General features: G+C 41.7%; 1 protein-coding gene across 2 annotated transcripts in view; it reads left to right on the forward strand.

Moving 5' to 3' along the window:
- The first annotated feature begins 6308 nt into the window (after nucleotides 1-6308).
- The window catches only part of STK4 (serine/threonine kinase 4), a 107620-nt gene continuing 93125 nt past the window's right edge, over nucleotides 6309-20803 (forward strand). The window contains exons 1-3 of one of the 2 annotated variants that reach the window (XM_010384254.2): nucleotides 6309-6435; nucleotides 12576-12656; nucleotides 18953-19081. In XM_010384254.2, coding sequence (XP_010382556.1) covers nucleotides 6401-6435; nucleotides 12576-12656; nucleotides 18953-19081 — 245 coding nt within the window. In that variant the 5' untranslated portion in view covers nucleotides 6309-6400. Of the gene's footprint in view, nucleotides 6436-10065; nucleotides 10297-12575; nucleotides 12657-18952; nucleotides 19082-20803 lie in introns of those variants that run through there. The other variant, XM_030914221.1, reaches the window with a different exon arrangement.

Below are 20803 nucleotides of genomic sequence, written 5' to 3' on the forward strand. Positions count from 1 at the left end.
AATTTAGACTCCCCTTGCACGCCGGGCGGCTGCATGCTCTGGGCTCCCTGGGTTGCTAGAAGGCTGTGGATGACGCAGGGAGGGAGGCCGGCCCCGCTATCGGGGAGATTATGTCCTAGTGGGGTCCCCACAGGCAATTAACTGATAAGCAAACGAAGACTCTAATTTCATGTGATTAGTGCTGTAAGGAAAACAAAACAGGATAATGCAATGGAAAGTGACCACGTGTGGGCTATTTTAAATAAGGGGATGAGGGAAGGCCTTTCTCAGGGGGTAATAATTAAGCTGAGACCAGACAAGATTTAGGGAATGCTGTTCCAGCCAGAGGGATGGTAAGTGCAAAGGTTCCAAGGCTAGAAAGTACCTGGCACCTAGTGCTCTATAGATATTTATTTAATAAATGAATGCACAGGTGGATTGATGGTGTCAAAGTCAACATATAGAGATGAATCTCTAAAGTTTAAATTTTTTATTTGGGAATCAAGAATTGCAATTCAGGGCTTACACACAGACCGGGTTGTCTTTGGTATGTCAGAAGAACAAAGAGGTTTGGAGATTTTATAAAACAGAAATGTTACATATTGCTCTTCAAGGAAGTTTACTGGCACTAGTAAAGTGGGGGTTTATCAGCTTCTTGGGGGGCTGGCAAGCTTTGATTGGTAAGTGATAGCGGTGGATAAAACTCAGAATTATAGCAGGCTGTTTCAGTAGCTATTAGATAAAACTGGTTTTAGGTTACAGCAGGCAGTTTTAGCAGCCAGGCTTGCAAAAATTTACTTTTTTGGAGCAATGTTATACGCCCTGAGTATTTGTTCCCCTGGCTTTTCAATTCTGTCTTAGTTGGATATGACAAGAATGACCCAGTTCGTATGATCAACTTTCAGAGTGGATGAAGATCTTTCACGGACGGTGATTTCAATTTATCTCCAGCCTCATCTGAGGTCTCTATGTCCCACGCATTGCTATCTACACACACTAAGTTCTTGCTTCTTAGCCTTTGCTTGTTATCTCCTTCTCCTGGATTTTTTTTTTTTCTAAATATTTTTTCTCCTGCCTAATCCTGAATTAACTTATAACATGCCATTCAAACATCATCTTCTCTGAAAGCCTTTCCTGATTCCAGCCTCCCCCCCCCCCCCATGCTCCTTTTGCTCCCTGTTGGTCTCTAGCTTTATTCCTAACTTTGCATTTGTCACCCTTCAACTGCCAGTTTGTAGTTTTCCTTAAACACTGTGAGGTCGTTAATGGTAGGAATTGGGTCCGCTTTATCTTTGTTTATCCAAGACCCTGATAGGGTCTGGCATTCAATAAAAGTCATTGATAAAGATCCAGTCTCTACCTTCAGGAATTCAGTTATAATGATCTGCATACACTTAACGCCACCAGACTATAAGCTTTCTGAGGGCTGGGTGGATGTTCCATCTGAAATGCTTCCCCTTGACCCCTGCCCCGACCAAGGATGAACGCTGACTGTGGTGGGAAAACCAGATGAGGCCCACGCTGCTGGCTGGCTACTCAAATGACTTCCATCTTTGCTTCCAGGAGCCTAAATTTTGCCTGAGACTCTCCCAGGCTGGGGAAGTGAATCAGGATTGCTCTAAGCCAATCAGAAAAATGTCATTTTCTCTTGCCAGTGGTTCATCAAGGGATGCACATGTGACACTGATCCGGGCAATGAGACAAAAGGGAGTCTGAGGCCGGGCGCGGTGGCTCACATCTGTAGTCCAAGCACTTTGGGAGGCCGAGGCGGGTGGATCACGAGGTCAGGAGATAGAGACCATCCTGGCTAACACAGTGAAACCCTGTCTCTACTAAAAATAGAAAAAATTAGCTGGGCATGGTGGCACTCACCTGTAGTCCCAGCTACACAGGAGGCTTAGGCAGTAGAATGGTTTGAACCCGGGAGGCAGAGGTTGCAGTGAGCACCACTGCACTCCAGCCTGGGCGACAGAGCAACACACCATCTCAAAAAAAAAAAAAGAGTCTGTTGGGTGTTTATGGGAAAGATTTCCCTCCCTATAAGAGAGAGGTACTGGGTCAAGTAGCCGTTCTTGCTCTCTTTCGGCTTTGGTAGTGCTGGGTTAAGGATATGATATGTGGAGGTATGGCAGCCATTTTGCAACTATGAGGCAATAAACACAAGTATGAAAAAGCCAACATGCTGAGTAGGATAGGAGGGGAAAAATGAAATAGATGTTGCTGAGTCACTGAATCAACTGCTGACTTATTGACTTACTAATAAACAATAAAGGCAAGGTGTGGTGGCTCACACCTATAATCCCAGCTCTTTGGGAGGCCGAGGCGGGCGGATCACTTGAAGTCAGGAGTTTGAGACCAGCCTGGCCAACATACTGAAACTTTGTCTCTACTAAAAATAGAAACATTAGCTGGGCATGGTGGCACGCACCTGTAATCCCAGCTACTCAGGAGGCTGAGGCAGGAGAATTGCTTGAATCCAGGAGGTGAAGTTGCAGTGAGCCCAGATCATGCTGCTGCACTCCATCCTGGGCAATATGGCAAGACTCTGTCCCAAAACAAACAGTAAATGCCATGGTGCTTTAAGCCAACATTTAAATATTTTAACTTGCTTGCAGCTCAATATTTCCTGAGTGGTTTATCGGATAAGTGTAGCTGTGGCAAATTTTATTTTCCAAAAATGGCTCCAATAATATTTCTGGTTCCCCATGCTCTTCCAGACCCTTGCCACTGCCCTGAGGAGATGGAGCCTACGTCTCTTCTCCTTGAAGCTGGGTGGACCTTTGTGGCTCCCCTCCACAGTGGTAATGACATTAAGTATCTTCCACTAAAAGGCACTACAGTGTCCACTTGGCTCTCTCTCAGGAACATGCTTTAGAACTCAGGCTTTATTTTGTGAGGAAGCTCAAGAAAAGTGCAGATGTCCCCAGCCTTCTGACCCAAGTGAGCTTCCAGCCAACAGCTAGCACCAACCTGTCAGCTGTGTGAGATGCCTTTTGGACATGGCTGATCCTGATTGACACCATAAGCAGAGATGAGCCTTCCTGCTGAGCCATGCTCAAATTGTAGATTTCTGAGAAGAAAAAAAGACTGTTGTTCTATGTCTATAAACTTTGGGGTGGTTTCTTATACAGCAGTCAATACCTGGAAATCCCTTCCTGCAATGCTTCCTATAAATGCCAAGACTGATAAAAACAGTACTGAAATAATTTGAAGGAGGGACAGATGAGAGGGTCAGGGGAGGGACAAGGGAACAGAGAAGTCTTCTGGGAAGAGGTGTCTTTTTTTTTTGTAAAATAGCTTTATTGAGCTATAACTCACATATGTTCACCCATTGAAAGTGTACAATTCGATGCCTTTTAGTATATTCAGAGTTGTATAACCATTACCACAACCAATTTTAGAACATTTTCATCACCCCAAAATGAAATCTCACATCTTGTAATCGTCTCCTCCAATTCACCTATGCTGCCTTCCCCCAGGGCCTTAGACAACCACGAATCCACCACAGGCTCTATAGATTTGCCTATTCTGAACATCTCCAAACCTGCCAAACCTATGCCATTAAAAGGCACTACAGCAAAGAGTATCATGCAACTTGCATCACACTGGGGGCCTGGCAGAGAAGTGGTGGTGGTGGTGGCATCAGGCAGGGCCTGATCCATGGGGTCCAGGGTGACCATGTGGGTCATGCAAATGGCATTACACAATATGCCATGCCTGGCTAAGGTTTTTGTAGGAAAGGGGTTTTACCATGTTGCCCAGGCTGGTCTTGAACTCCTGGGTTCAAGCAATCCTTCTGCCTTGGCCTCCAAAAGTGCTGGGATTACAGGTGCAAACCATCACGCCTAGTCCCCTGAATACTGTTATGCAATCATCCCCCAGTTTCCACCAGGTATTGGTTCCAGGATCTATCAGGATACTAAAATCTGAATATACTCATGTACTGTAGTTGACCCTGCAGAACCCCTGGAAATGAAAAGTCAGCCCACCCTATACACAAGTTTCACATCCCATACTGTATTTTCCAACCATGTTTCACTGTGGATGTGGAACCCTCTGATGGAGAGGGCTGACTGTATTTATTGAAAAAATAAAAAACAAAAAACAAGGGTTGTGTTAGTGGACCCATGCAGTTCAACCCTTGTTTTTCATGGGTCAACTGTATATCCAGAGCTTATAGGAAAATACCTCTTCCAGTAACCCTGCTCACCATTTCTCTGTTAAGCTATTATGATTGGCCATGGTTTGCTATTTAAATTTAAACTTAAATAAAAATTTGGCCTTTCAGTTATGCTAGCCACATTTAAAGTGCTCAGTAGCCATATGTGGCTAATGGTTACTATTTCGTACAGCACATATTTAGAACATTCCCATCATTTCAGAAATTTTCACTGGGAACATTCTGTGGAAAAAGGGGGCCATCAGGCTGGGTGCGGTCGCTCAAGCCTGTAATCCCAGCACTTTGGGAGGCCGAGACAGGCGGATCACGAGGTCAGGAGATCGAGACCATTCTGGCTAACACGGTGAAACCCCGTCTCTACTAAAAAATACAAAAAACTAGCCGGGCGAGGTGGCAGGCACCTGTGGTCCCAGCTACTTGGGAGGCTGAGGCAGGAGAATGGCGTAAACCCGGGAGGCGGAGCTTGCAGTGAGCTGAGATCCGGCCACTGCACTCCAGACTGGGCGACAGAGCGAGACTCCGTCTCAGAAAAAAAAAAAAAAGGGGGGGGGGACCATCATAATGTGAGTCCATCTTCTGGAAGAATCCTGGGAAGGGGACAAATGAGAGATGTTTGGCATTGTGTAATGGTAATTTGGTATTTAATTTTCAAATATGTTTACCCAATTCCTATTCAGCCAGGTGTGGCGGCTCTTGCCTGTAATCCCAGCACTTTGGGAGGCTGAGGTGGGAGGACTGCTGGAGCCCAGGAGTTTGAGACCAGCCTGGGTAATAATAGGGCGATCCTATTTCTACAAAACACCAAAAACAAAACAACAGTTTTGCTGTTGTGGAGTCAGGACAGTCCTGGGTTAAAACCTTTGCTCTCCTTAGCTGTAGAAACAGTGGGTCTCAGCTTTCTTATCTGTTAATGGTAGCTACTTCTTCATAGGGCTGTTTTGAGGATTAAGTGAAAGTCCAAGATTGTGTCTGGCACACAGTAGCTTCTCAGCAAATGTTTTCCTCCTATGTCAGGGAATGGCTCCTTTATCCCGTTTTGGGTGCATGGGATGCCATACCTGGGTGGCCCTGAAGGGTAGGTGCTCAGGTGTTATGTTCTGTAGATGGCATATCCTTGGGAAAAGCAAGGCAATTAAAAACAGCGAGAGATTGCTCTGGTTAAGTTTTCTCCTATAACTTTCCCCCATGGGTCAGCTGGGTAGAATCTGCCATTTTCCTAATACTCACTGATGGTAGCGGCATTCGGAAGTACAATAGCTGAAGCCGGAGCTGAGTGGAGAGAAAGGTCTGTCTCTCAGGCCCCAAAAGAGGCATATCCATGGCTGTCCAGTTTGGTGGTGCAGGCCCTGAGATCAGACCAACCTGGATTTAAATCCCCAAACCTATACTCTAAGCTATGTGACCTTGGGCTAGATACTTCACCTCTCTGGCCTTATGAAATAGGAATAAAAATACCGTCTAGGTTGTTAGGAGTATTAAATGAGGTAAAGCACTGAAAACGTGTAGGCACTGTGTTAAATCATTAAATAAAAATGGGAATGAACTTACAGGCTTGACATGGGGGATTAAATAATATATGAAGACAAGTACATGGCAAATGCTTAATTAATGTTGCTTATTTTTATGTCTGCAAACTGACTTAAAGGAGAGGCCTTTAAGAAAGACAGCGGGGCAATTTGCGCGTTGATGCTCTGTAACATCCTAGGAGAAACTGTGCAGGGTACCCGCTGGGACCAGAATTCAACCAGGTAAGGGGCAGAAAACCACAAACACCTCCAGGCGCTCCTGGGGGCAGCGCGGCCTCACCAAAACCATGCAAAACTTGGTTTGCTAAGAATCGTCAGTTCCTCTAAAGGAGGCGCTTTACGCATCTCAGTCTGTAAAATGGGGCCCAGGACCGAGGTAGAGGTGCATTCTCGGCCTCAGGACTGAGTATTTTGTGCGCTCCAGTATCGCAGGAAGACTACGCCGCCGACACCCTAGAGACTAGCGGGCACCGCCTTGAGGCGCCTTCACCACTTGGCGGTTCCGGGTCCGAGCTTCACGGCTCCACATGACTCACGCCCGAACCACGTGATCAGGGCCGTGGCTCCGCCCCGCTCCCGCGCCCGGCTCCCGCGCCCCGCTCCGTTTCCGGTAGGGGCGGAAAGCGGAAGTGTGGGAGGGTCTGCGGGGCGGGCTCAGGGAGGTCCGCGGGGAGGATGGAGCAGTGAGCGGGTCTGGGCGGCTGCCGGCAGCGCCATGGAGACGGTACAGCTGAGGAACCCGCCGCGCCGGTGAGGGGCCACTGGCTAAGAGAACGGGCATGGGGGCCGGGCAAGGAAAGGCGGGAACTGACTAAGGGGAGACACCTGTGTGGGAGTCCCTGGAGCGAAGCGACCCAGCTGATGGGGCACCTGCTGAGTGAGGGGGTTGGGGGGACGTCTGGTGGGTGAGGGTCCGGCTGAGGGGAGCGTCTGCTAAGGGGGTTAGACTTGGGACCGGTTACAGGGAGCACTCGCTGTGGGGAGACTCTGCTGAGGAACGTGGGGACAAGTTAGGGAGAGTACCTGCTGAGGCCGGGCCACTCGGGGGAACGCTGTCCAAGCAGAAACTCACGGAGGTAGGGGCGAATGCTGAAGCACGGTGAGAATCTGTGAGGGATCTCTTTAAGGGAGTGGATCGAGAACTGGCCAAGAGGAAGGCCGGGTGGACTTTCAAGGGTCCCAAGTCCCACTTGAGGGTTGCGGTGGTGGGGAGTGGAGCGGAAAAGCTTTGCGCCTAAGGCTGAAGGCATGCGAAGAAAGGTTGAGGGTCTAGCAAGGGAGGGGATGGTGGAGAGTAGCATTTCAGAGGATGCTGTTGGTGGTGTCCCCACTGTAGGATGGCATCTTTAGTACTGATGTTCAGAGTGTCTTCTTAATGGTCTTCACATCCACCTCAGCTCTTAAGAACCTGACATTGGGAGGTAGGTAAGGAAATAGAGGCTATTTTCGAGATGGGGAGACTGAGGTCCAGAGCAGTTGGGAAACGTGTTTCCTTCTTTGCTCCGGGTCGCTGAACCCTGCCAGACTGTGCCCTTTTCAGGCCTCAGTTGTTTTGTGAATATCAGCACCAAATCCTAGTGGTACCTGGAATTGCTTTAGGTCAAGATCAGAATGGTGGCTGATCCTAGAAAATCTCATCTCCTGAATTTCCCTTGTGGACATCCCGGGTCTTTTGCCAATCTGCCACATCTGGAGAAAAGTAGGGACTAGAGACCGAAGAAGTCATGCTTCTCTGAGGTGCAGTGTGGTTACTTCTATTTTACAGAGACGTCTGACTTCCTGCAGCAGAATGAGCTCTAAAGAAGGAAGTGTTTAGGGTGTGGAAGTGCAGGGCAACCAAGAGGTGAAGAGAAGGAATTGACTGCCTGGACAGCACTCTTAGGGGCTGTTTGAGCTTGGGGGTGTTTGAGGTGCACAAACATTGCAGAAGGCAAATAGGTGGTTGGGATGGGCTTTGGATTAACCCTAGCGTAGTGTGCTGAGACTGTAATAGTAATGATTATTACACTCATATTGCACTTAGCGGGTGCCAGGCACTGTTCTAAGTGCTTTCCATGTCTCCTGCTGAAACATATGAAATTGCTGATATTTGACCATCTTTGAACCATAAAAACGGTAACTTCATATGGTTCAGTTTATTGACTCATTTGAACCTCACAACAATCCTGGGTGGTAGATATCCCTGTATGTCTGTTTTACAGATAATAAAACTGAGATACAGACAGGGTAGTGATTTGCTGGGAGAAGTCATAGCAAGAGGCAGAGCTAGGATTTTAATATCCGTGGGGTCTAGTCCAAAGTCCATGTTTTTTTTTTTTTTTTGAGACGGAGTCTCACTCTGTCGCCCAGTCTGGAGTGCAGTGGCGCAATCTCGGCTCACTGCTGTCTCCGCCTTCTGAGGTTCAAGCGATTCTCCTGCCTCAGCCTCCCAAGTAACTGGGACCACAGGTGCGTGCCACCACACGTGGCTAATTTTTTGTATTTTTAGTAGAGACAGGGTTTCACCGTGTTAGCCAGGATGGTCTCGATCTTCTGACCTCGTGATCCACCCTGACCTCGGCCTCCCAAAGTGCTGTGATTACAGGCATGAACCACCGCACCCGGCCATGCTCTTAACTGCCTCACTCTGATGCCTTTCTGAAAGTACCCCTGTTTCACAGGTCTCTGTGTATGTTAGCAGATATTTGCTATAGTACCACAGTGATCCAAATATAAATGCACACTAGTTAATGTTTCTTTCTGAACTATGTTCGTTCCGTTCTTCTTGGTTTCTTTCTCTGAGGCCTTGATTTAATTGAAAAGAGGATTAGGAATCTGAGTTTTGTTTCCCTCTTTGCCTTGTGTTACATAATCTCGGGCAGAGGATTAAAGTTTCTTGGCATGCTCATTCCTGTACCTTTTGGATTTTAAAAAATGTATTAAAAGTGCAAGAGAAGAGCATTGCAAGACTGGGTTCTTAAGTGGCTGGTGATTATCTGCTCATTGTAACTAGCAGACTGCCTAATTTGAAGCAGATCAATTTTATTATCATTTACATCAGTTTATTAGGACATGACAAAGTATATGGAGTGGGTGGTTTAGACAACATAAATTTGTTTTCTCACCGTTCTGAAGGCTAGAGATCTGAAATCAAGGCATTGTCAGAGTTGTTTCTTTTGAGGCCTTTGCTTGGCTCGTAGATGGCCATCTCCCTGTGTCTCCATGTTCTTCCCTCTATACCTGTCTGTGTCCTAATCTCCTCTTACGAGGACACCAGTCATATTGGATTAAGTCATGCCCATATGACCTCATTTTATCTTAATTACCTCTTTAAAAACCTTGTCTCCAAATACAGTCACATTCTGAGGTGGTGGGTGTTAGGACTTCAACATATGAATTGGGGTAAACTGGGGACACAGTTTTATTATTAAAAATGTTGTCCATTTATCATGTATATTTGTTGTAATCCATATCAAACTCTGGGTGGAAAAAGAAATAGTTATACATAATATGAACTTTATGGGAGTTCTGAAATGGGAGAAAGCTTTGAGAATTAGTCAAACCTGTAAGTGACTACTTCATAGACACCATTATTTGTGTTTGGAAAGATACAGATGTCTTTTCAGAAATTCAGGTGGCGTGTGTTTCCAACAACCCCAGTGCAGGAAATGCCCTTTGTGTTCATGAGTTTGACATTTGTGTGTGTGTGATTGAGTGATGACAGATTGGTGTCTCATATAAGAGTTAATAATTTAAAAAAGTGGCATAGTGGAAGGTGTAGAGTGCATTCCTGGGATGCTGGCCATCCACATGGCCATCTGACTTAGGAGAGAAGCATCCACTAGTATTTGGTCCATGGATGCTCTGTTGACCAGGCTTGTTCATTTATGAACAGGTGCTGAAACTGTCTGGAACCTGGGGAAGTCCCAGATAAGAGAACTGCATTATCAGAGTCAGGCTGTTTTGGTAATAGTGTTCTGTGAAGAATCATGGTATAAAATATTGTTATGAATTACTTATCAAAATATTTTTTATAGAGATGTTGATAATTCAGTAATACTTTTTAGGTGAAATTCTGTTTTGTTGTGATAATTCACAAAGATTGCTGATGAAATTCGTGATTCCCATCATTACATTTGTGAATCCATTTTGCAAATATATTTTGACCACTTCTTGGTTAATAGTGCCTTAAGTTCAAGTTGTTTTTAATAGTCCCAGATCAAAAACAAACAAAAAACCACTTAGGTTGTTTCAAAGAAGTATCTGAGCAGTCCTATAAAGTTTGTCTGTCAAAGTATTATCAGAAGCTTGCAGCTGTCTCTCTCAAGGCAGTGTCAATTTCCTTTGTTATGCTGTGGTCCCTGAAGTAGTTGAAATAGTGACTTTTGCATTTTGTAAACCACAGAGAGTCAACACTTCAAAGAAACATATTTGATCTTCCTTTGTATAAGCTGTTTATACAACTTTGATTATACTTGAGAAATGAGGTATTGTCCAATGTTTATACAATCACAAGTCAGGACTTTACCAGAAAAACCCTGGCATATGAGATGTTCATTCTGACTTGAGTTTATAGAAGTTTCAGTTCTGAAGTTTAAGAGGAGTTTCACTTCATCCCTTTTCATTTTGAAGGTAGGCGTTTTTATGATGTCATTGGTATCTAATGTTTAGGACCTTTTGGTTTTCAAAGGTCACTGTGATCATTTTGTTTTGTTGATATTAAGTTAAGGCAGTTTTGACTTGGAGCAGTTCTCCATTTTTCTAGTACATAGTCCTTGATATTCATAAACTTCTGTAAGATTGTCCTTTTGAGATCAGTGTTTATTGGTAGATACACTTGATGTGGTCAGGGTTTTTGTTGGTTTATTTTTTGTCTTATGATTTTAATCTGTTTTATTTAGGAAGGTACACATTTGTGTGTGTGTGTGTGTATGTATGTATGTGTATTTAAGTCTTTTCTTGTAATAATTGATATTATCCAGCTAGTCTAAACCTTTTTTTTTTCCTACAAAGAAGTCTCCAGTGTGACTACTTCCATATTTCACCATTTCCTCAGCTCTCTATTCTTTGTTGTTCTTTGTAGTTTCAGGAAGCCATTGTGTAGACTACACGCACACACATATGCACACACACATACACACATATTCCTTGGCAAGTTCCTTCTTTAAGCTCATTAGTAATTTTTAGAGATCTCAGAGTTTTAAAGAAGTGTTAATTTACAACCTCCCGTGTTTGTTATGATTGTCTAGCATAGTCAGAGAAATCTGAATTATCTGGAAATTGTGAGCAGCCAAGTACCTTTGAATTTTGGGACTAGTCAAAGGTATGTGTCTACTCATGGGAAGGTCTTTGTGAGAATATCTGAAACTCTCAGCTGCCTAGTGATTTTTCACTTTTGGTCATGTCTAAATGTACACTTTGCACTTTCTGTTTCTGTGATACCTATAGAATTTATGTGTTTTGACAAACTTACAAAAAACTTGCTAATGGAAGAGCAAAGGTTTCCTATGTCTTCCTTAGTCTGTAGTCCAGTTGATAGTTGTGTTTCAATTCATAATTACCTTACATTAAACACCTTTTCTGAAGAGATAATTATATCACTTTAATTCATGAAATCTCAAGATTTAAATAGATTTTGAAAGATACATCGAATGCTTGAATCTACAGCATTTCAGCCACAGGACAATTTTTTTTTTTTTTTTTTGAGACAGTCTCTCTCTTTCACCCAGGCTGGAGTGTAGTGGCGCAATCTTGGCTCACTGCAACCTCTACCTCCCAGGTTCAAGCGATTCTTATGCCTCAGCGTTCTGAGTGGCTAGGATTACAGGTGTGTGTCACCACGCCCGGCTAATTTTTATATTTTTAGTAGAGACAGGGTTTCACCATATTGGCCGGGCTGGTCTTGAACTCCTGACCTCAAGTGGTCCACCTTCCTTGGCCTCCCAAAGAGCTGGGATTACAGGAGTGAGCCACCATGCCTGGCCCACATGACAGTTTGTTTTCTGTTTACATTTTCCAGCAAAGGGGACCTAGGGACCTCTTAAGGCAGTCCAAACTATTATATAGGACAATTTTTATTGTTATAAAGTTCTCACACAACTTTTTTTTTTTTTTGAGATGGAGTTTCACTCTTACTGCCCAGGCTGGAGTGCAATGATGTGATCTTGGCTCACCACAACCTCCGTCAAGTGATTCTTCTGCCTCAGCCTCCCGAGTAGCTGGGATTACAGGCATGAGCCACCACACCTGGCTAATTTTGTGTTTTTAGTAGAGACAGGGTTTCTCCATGTTGGTCAGGCTGGTCTCGAACTCCTGACCTCAGGTGATCTACCCGCCTTGGCCTCCCAAAGTGCTGGGATTACAGGCATGAGCCACTGCGCCTGGCAATTGTTAGAAAATTCTTTATACAACTTGAACTGAAGATTGACTCTTGGTATCCCTCCATGTGCTTGCTTATCAGAGTGACCCAGAGCAAGTGTCATCTTTCCATAGGCCAGATGGGATGGTTCATGCCTATAATCCTAGTGGTTTGGGAGGCTGAGGTGAGACCTGACTCAGGTCTTGCCTGACTCCAGGAGTTTGAGACCAGCGTAGGCATAATAGCGAGACTCCATTTCTCTAAAAAAGAAAAAAAATTAGCCAGGCGTAGTGGCAGAAGCCTGTAGTCCTGGCTACTTGGGAGGCTGAGGCAGGAGAATTGCTTGAGCCCAGGAATTTGTGGTTACGGTGAGCTATGCACCACTGCACCCCAGGCTGGACAACAGTGACACCCTGTTTCTTAAAAAAAGTCTTAACTAGTAAAGACTGTATAGAGAAGTTCCTGGGATGCTAGTCATAAAATAAATGATGTATTTATGTTCTAGTTGCTAGCAAATAAAACGTATTTTGTGTTTATATTTCTTCATTCACAGGCAGCTGAAAAAGTTGGATGAAGATAGTTTAACCAAACAACCAGAAGAAGTATTTGATGTCTTAGAGAAACTTGGAGAAGGGTGAGTGTAAATAAACTGTAGGTAGTCCATTGGGTCCCAGTCTTTTTCCTGCTTCAGAAGAAGCAGAAGGATATGAACCTTTCAGCATTGCTCTAGGTGGGTTGGAACGTAAATTTACGGCTTGTGATGTTCTTCTTCACTTTACTCCCATCACTATTATAGACAGATTTAGTGATTCCTGGTCTTTTTAACACGAAGAATATCTATTTTCTCTTTTGTAGAATCTGTGGTTTGTATGATTTTATCTACTTAACGGATAGCACTAATTAGATTATAATTCTGTAAGAAATTTTAAGATTTGCTGTTCATAATTTCTGATTGGTTTGCAATAACTGTTTCAATGAAAATCAATGGAATTTAGTATTTTAATATTTGCACCTTTGTGAAATATAGTAAATCAAGCACTATCACCACCTTTGCAGCTACTTAGGAGATCCACAATCCTGGGTTAGGAGCCAGTGGATTTCTTGAAACACAGATTTGTTAATGCGTTTATAAAATGCTGATGAAACGATATTAGTAATATGCAGTGACCATCATTGACTTTCATGATACAATAAAGTTTACGTAATTTTTATACTTTCATATATCCTTTTAATTCAATCCTGTGTATTTATTCCTTCCCCTGTAATGACCAGGAAATTAAAATGTTAAGGACATAATTTCTTAAGTTTTTCTTGTTGGTTTTTGATTAGGTGATACAATCATATTATTCAAAATTAAAAAAATATTAAAATGCATACAATAAAAAAAAAAAGCAAAACTGCCTCCTACCTCTCTTTGTCTCTCAGCCACCCGGAATCTCTGAGGGTAGCGGCTTCTTGTGTGTCTTTCAGAGACAGGTTATGCGTGTGTGTCTCTGTATTTTTAATCCCTTGGGAGTATTTCTGGTTCAAGGGAAGACCTGACATACTAACTTGTAAAAACAACTACCGACTGAAGACTGTATGCTCTTTAAAATCATTTCCTTTATGTCATTAGATTATTTTCTGGGTTTAGTATTTTTTATGTTAGGAGACAGATTTACAATGTTAAACCCAATCCTGGATTACATGAAATGGTTTTTCATGATTTACCTCCTTGTAAAAAACATTAGTCATCGTCTTTTTGTAAGTTGGAAAAATACTCTTTGGAATCCAGCAAGAAATAAGCAGAGAAGGGAAGTAAAAGATGACACACCAGCTGTGCTGTGAAAAGACAAGTCCAAGATGAATCTGAAGACTGCCAGTTGACTGGCATCATTAAAGGTATGGGGAAATGACAGTCCCTCTACATCTGTTGCCTGCCATTTTCAGCTTCAGCTTCCCATTCTTGCTGTTTTCCCTAAGGCAGCGAGGCCATGACCTTTAATCTAACAATGCTCATAAGTTATACTTAGAATAAGGTCAAGACTGATAGGCATAATTGACTCTGCAACTAACTTATTTCTCTCATTTCTAATGCAGTTTGCTCTTATTACTATAATGTGAGGCAGACCTGGGTTAAAATCCTTGCTCTACTGTTTATTGGTCATAATAGACAAGTAGGCTTGAGCAAATTGCTTACTATTTTGGAGGCTCACAATCCTCATCTGTAAAGTTGGGATAATAATATATCGATTCATAGAGTTATGTTATTACCTGAGGTAATTAGGGTAAACTATAGTGCTTGTCACAATAATAAATGTTCAGTAAGTGGCAACTATTGCTATTCTATTTTAAATGTATCAACTGAAGCATTTTTGAGATCTCATCATGTCAAGTCTTAAAGTATTTTTAGGTGTTCTTATAGGTAGCTCTGTTTGAGCTGATTGAGTTTGTGGAATGTCAAAGGAAGACTATAGACAGAGAATATATCAGGAATATAATGTGAACAAAAAATAAGCTAATTATGATTTTTTAAATTGTATTTTATTTATTTGTTTATTTATTTATTTTTGTAGAGATGGGGTCTCAATATGTTGCCCAGGCTGGTCTCGAACTCTTGACCTTAAGTGATCCTCCTGCCTCAGCATCCCAAAATGCTAGGATTACAGATGTGAGCCATTGCACCTGGACAAATTGCGTTTTAGATCTGTGGATGTCTTCTGCAAGGAATGTGGAAATTTCCCTATGAAGATATCACCAGGGAGAAAACAAAGCTTCAGATCTTTCTTCCTATACTATCACCTTATTGTTCTTCTAAATAATAACAGATTTCTGGTATTTCTTGGATTTCTGTTATTCTGACTGAATGAACCTAAGCAAGCCTCATTTAACTAGAAATATTTTGAAGGAAGACCTTCACTATACTTTTTTTCCAAACATGTGATGCAATGCTTTTTTGTTGTTGTTGTTGTTGTTTTTTGAGATGAAGTCTTGCTCTGTCACCAGGCTGGAGTGCAATATCACAATCTTGGCTCACTGCAACCTCTGCCTCCCAGGTTCAAGCAATTTCCCTGCCTCAGCCTCCTGAGTAGCTGGGACTACAGGCACACGCCACCACACCCGGCTAATTTTTTGTATTTTAGTAGAGACGGAGTTTCACCATGTTGGCCAGGATGGTCTTGATTTCCTGATCTCGTGATCTGCCCACCTCAGCCTCCCAAAGTGCTGGAATTACAGATGTGATTGACGCCTGGCCAATGCTATTCTTAAATTGTTCTGGAGAATGAATGGTTTGTGAATTCTCACTGACTTGTATCTTGTGAAGTGAGCTCTGGCTAAAAAAACTGTTGGATTCTGGAAGCTGCAATATCATTCTGTGTTATGAGGGTCATATGGATCTGCGGCAGAGTAGAGCCAAAGCTCCAGACCAGGATGAGTGGAGAGCACTTGGGAAGTGTTTTCAAGTGGAGCCTAGCACCTTTTTTCTTCTGGTTAAAGTTGTACACATTGACTCATTTAAGTTTTTATCGTAGAATGATAGCAAAAGCATCTTGCCCATGGTTTCATAAAAAATGAGTGCTGTCATTAAGACTTGTACCTGGTTAATTTGGCCTCAGATACTGTAGTATTTCCATTTTTCTACATAGATCCCTGCCTATGGATCTATGTACGTACGTAAACACGTACTTAAACACGTACTTCTCCATTCTCTGCTGTCAGTTGTAATTCATTGAATCATCTCATTTTGTTGTAGGGAATCAAGTTTTAAGGGACTTGCTTGTATGATTGCTGAAATCTTCTAACCCCTCCCCCCCTTCAGATTACTGTAAATGCAGTGTATGGAATCAGGAATCTTAATTTCATATGAGCTATCAGAGTTTTCCTTGCTATCAGGATGCTTAGGGAGGTATGGAGAGTATTCTGGTCAAGATTGCTGAGTGAGTGTATGCAGAGAACTTTCTAATACATAAGAATAATGAGTGAAAATTATTTTAAATATAAAGATATATAGACAGCTATGGACAAGGGATAGGAAAGAAATCTAATCAGTGGAGACTAAAGCATGCCTTATCCTTGTCAGGAGATTGCATTTGAGCTTCCTGCATGAAGTTGGGGGCTGGAACTCAGCTCTTGATCTATGAACTAAAGCTGAAATAAATTTGCCTGACTACCACCAGAAAGTGTCATTTGCCTGTGGCCTGGGGAAAATGTAGATGTACTGGTTCGATAATAGGAACTGAGCCTGGATTGTATTTAAGTATGGTATCTTGAAGGGCAAAAACCCCAAACTCTGAATGTAAGACCTGGTTTAAGTTGTATATCCCAGACGACTGTACTGAGAAAACCATGGAATCATCTGACAGTGAGTGTGGTATAGAGGAAAATCATTCAAGATAAAATGAAATCCATGCAAGGAAATCTGCCATGAGATAATCAGCAGAATGGGAGAATTCACACTGAAGGAAAAAGAAATAATGGAGCAATCTCAAAAAGGATTTATTATGATTATAATTTTCAAAAAGATCAAGGAGGAGATAACATTTTTAAAGAGCATCAGATTATTAACATGATTATTACACATTTGCCCAAAGGCAGATAAAAAGTTGGGAATCTGGACAATGAAAACTACAACAATTGAAGTTTTAAAAACCCAATAAATTGGATAAACAGTAAACTAGACAAACTGAAAGGAGAATTTGTGAATTGAAAGATAGAAATGAGACTCATCACAACATGCAGAATGGAGAAATACAGTGTTGGAAACCAGGAAGACAACATAGATTGAGGAGGTCTGATACAGTTTTGCTAGGAATTCTAGAAGAAGATCCTAGAAGTGATAGAGGAAATAATCAAAGAATAATGCTGAGAGTTTTTCGCTCTTGAGGAAAGACACGAGCCCTCAGATTGAAGAAGCTTATGAAGTGCCAGATCAACTCCTAGTTATATTACAGTACAATAGTAGGCTGTTAAGGACAAAGGAAACCTTAAAAGCTATGGGGAGATTACCCATGGAAAATGATAATCTGATGAAAGCAGACTTCTCAGCCACAATTGATGTTGGAACACTGCAACAACAGTGCTGTGGGAAAGCCTTTGTCAATCTGGTATCCAACCAAACTATCATTCTAGAGTGCAGGTGAAATAAATACAGTTTCAGACATACAGGAGCTAATTTATCAAGAATGCCTTTGGATGGAAGTAACAATACCCAACAAACAGTGACTAAGCAATAAAGACATTAAGAACTAAATAATACATCTGGGAGTGTGAGATTCAAGAAGCGGTTAATTGGCTTGACAATGGTTTGACATCTGGGTATTTCTCATAGTCTCAAATGGCTACATTAGTTTTAAGCATCATTCCTCACATGGCAGTAACCAAAGTAGGAAGGGAAGTGGCAGGTGGAAATTGGACCTTCTTGTGTGCTTGTTTCCTACCAGGGAAGAAAGTCTTTCCCAGAAACCCTTCAGCAGAATTATCTTCAAGTTTCAGTGGCCAGAACTGGGTGACATGTTTGCCACTAGTTCAATCACTGGCAGAAGGGAATAGGAATTCTGTGAGTGGCTTGGACTACCATGGTATATCTCCTGGGATCAAGCACATCACTGTAACAAATTAGGTTATTTTAGCAAGGAAGAAGAGACAGTGGTTGAGTTGTTCACACATGCTCAACAGTTGGCTCTCTCTGGCAAAAATTATTTGGTGTCATATTTAAGGATCATTATGCTAGTTTTGCAAGTATGACAGCTTCTAATGGAATGGACTTTTTTTTATGTGCTCTACATAGACTTAAAAAGTTTTGTGTTACTTTCACATTGAAACAGTTCATGAGCATCTGTTTGGCAGTTAGAGTATTCTACTTTGACATAGTAGGTGGCACTGTTATTTTGATTTTTTTTTTTCTACCAAGACAGTGTGAAGATACAGGTGTGTTGGGAAATATGAAAGATAGTTTACTCAGTATTATTTCACTGACAGCTGCCCAGGATTCCAATGAAAATGTTATCTGTATAAAGTGACCATCACATTTGTGATGGTCAAATGAGATACCATCACATCTTGTAAGGTAGTTTGTATTATTGTCATTTTACAGATGAGAAAATTCAGGTACAACAAGGTTAATAAGGTGTTTGTGAATGTAGCTAAATTTAGTGTTGGTAGGACTCAAATCCAGCATCTTTACTTTCAAAATCTAGTGGCCTTGTAGCCTCCAAATTGACTAGATACATAAACTTTATTTTGATATTAAGCTGTTAAGGGAAGATGGAGTAGGAAGCAAAGAGTATGTGTGCTGTGTTTACTTGATACTAACATTAAACAGGCTTAGATTTTAATTAGTTTCCATAATATTTTAAGTATTATTGTAAGTAAGAGGAGCAAGGACAGAAAGCTCTTGTGGTACTAGAGTGAATGCAATAAAACAAAGACTGCCACTTCCATATCGTACCCCAGTATAGATGTGGAGAGAATGTAAGCTTTGTTTTCAGACACACCTGGGTCCAAATACTGGACTGAAAGCACAACTGGTTTCAAATCCTGGACTGATAACTTATGTGACTTTGGGCAAATCATAAACTCCTTTGAACCTTTTAACATTTACCTGTAAAATAGGGATAATCATCTCATCTTCGTTTTTTATAAGGTTGAATTGAGATGGTGTACTGTCTCTAGCAGATAGCAGGCGTGAAGTGCATGGCAGCTACTATATTACCATCCCATAATAATACATTCTTTACAGTTTTGAATGTGAAGCTTTCAAGATGCCATTTTCTTGTAGTTCTCTTGACAGTTTTTTCCCCCAAAGTATTTCAGCTATCTTAGTTTTGCAAGTATATATGTATTAGGCCCTTAGGGATATATGTTAGAACTATCAGTTGCTTGTGTTTTACCACTTCTTATGTCTTGGCTTGCTTTGACTTTATAAATGTTCTTCTTCTCCCAAATATATAGGTCCTATGGCAGCGTATACAAAGCTATTCATAAAGAGACAGGTCAGATTGTTGCTATTAAGCAAGTTCCTGTGGAATCAGACCTGCAGGAGATAATCAAAGAAATCTCTATAATGCAGCAATGTGACAGGTAAAGGCCTGTGGGCTTCCTTTGGGGAGAATGTGGTTTTGAATTTGCTGTGATTGTTTAGAGTTTGACACCTAGAGACACATTTACTTAGATATTTTGCAGAAGGGAGAATTCGATGGAATCACTGCATTTTCTTTTCAGAAAAAAATATGATGAAAATAGAATGGTTGTGTTTGTAGCTAAACTTCCATAATGTTTATACATGGCGTTTGTTTTTTTGTTTTTTTTCAGTTTTTCTTTTTTTTTTTTTTGTTTCGAGACAAAGTCTCACTCTATCGCCCAGGCTGGGGTGCAGTGGCGCAAGCTCGGCTCACTACAACCTCCACCTCCCAGGTTCAAGCAATTCTTGTGCCTCAGCCTCCCGAGTAGCTGGGACTACAGGCATGTGCCACTACGCCCAGCTAATTTTGTATTTTTGGTAGAGACAGAGTTTCACCATATTGGTCAGGCTGGTCTCAAACTCCTGACCGTAAATGATCCGCCTGCCTTGGCCATATCCCAAAGTACTGGGATTACAGGAGTGAGCCACCGGGCCTGGTTTTTTTCTTTTTTTCAGTGAGCCCTTTTAGACACTAGGAAAAAGAGGCAGAAGGTGGTGCTTGTTTTTTTTTTTTTTTTTTGTGATAGTGATCTTTTTTACTTCCTATTGAGAAAACATTTCTGCAGAGATAGCTAGGAACAGATAATTCAAATGTTTTTTAGTTCTAGAAACCTTAGAATATCAGGTAAATCTATAAAAAAAAAGAGTAGTTATGTATATACTACTGTCTGTTCCTTCACATTAAAAAAATTATTCTAGCTGAGAGTACTTAAGTATTTATTTTTGAGGAACTAAGATTTGTCAAATGTTGTAAGCAGGAAGTCAGACCAAAAGACAACCACAGAAAACCACGTGGTTTGCTCTGAAATTCTGTGACAGCATGGGTTGGTCACTGATAGAGCAGGCTTCCCCAGCACTATTTAGATTAGAGACAAACACAAAGTTATGAGGCAATGCCAGTTCTAATTAGTTGAAGATGGATGAGAAATTCTCTCAGTTGAAGCTGCATTCATTCTTCTGAAGGCTTTTTGGTCAGCAGATCAACTTAGTACCCCCTGTTTGCAAAACTTCTACATTAGGGTTGAGGTGGGGCTACCTACCAGAAAATTAGTCCAGAAGCCTTTTGGTCTCACAGACTTGGGAATGTAGTCCTTTCTTTTCTCTCTCCCTCCTTTTTATTTTTCCTTCTTTTTTTGTGATTATTGTCTACTAGATAAAATCCCCATTTTTCTTGATTGGATTGACCAGATGAAGGTGGCAGTTTTCCATTTGCTGCTTTTTCAGATACATTTTGGAAGTTCTTTCCATTTGACAAATTGGGACTTAGTCACTTTCGATAGACTGTGTAGGAGCTGTGTTCCAAACAGAGTACGGAAATGTCTTTAATTAAAGAAGAGATATTTTGAAGAGTCTCTCCTGTGCTAAGCACTGTAAGGAATACAGTGAAATACAGAGCAGAGCCCTTGTGCTCTCGGAGCTTATAGACTAATTGGACAGGCTAAGTATATATATATATACACACACACATACATACACACACACATACATATGTATAGAGGAGAATCTAGCCAACAATGCAAGACTATAGAGAACATATTTCAGTAGTAAATACTTGATAGTAATGGCCTGCAGTATTTAACTCCTGTCAGTATTGTATTACAGGGAGAGTAAATGTGTTGATA

The sequence above is a fragment of the Rhinopithecus roxellana genome, chromosome 13 (genome assembly GCF_007565055.1).
Source record: "Rhinopithecus roxellana isolate Shanxi Qingling chromosome 13, ASM756505v1, whole genome shotgun sequence".
In the NCBI taxonomy this organism is placed as follows: domain Eukaryota; kingdom Metazoa; phylum Chordata; class Mammalia; order Primates; family Cercopithecidae; genus Rhinopithecus; species Rhinopithecus roxellana.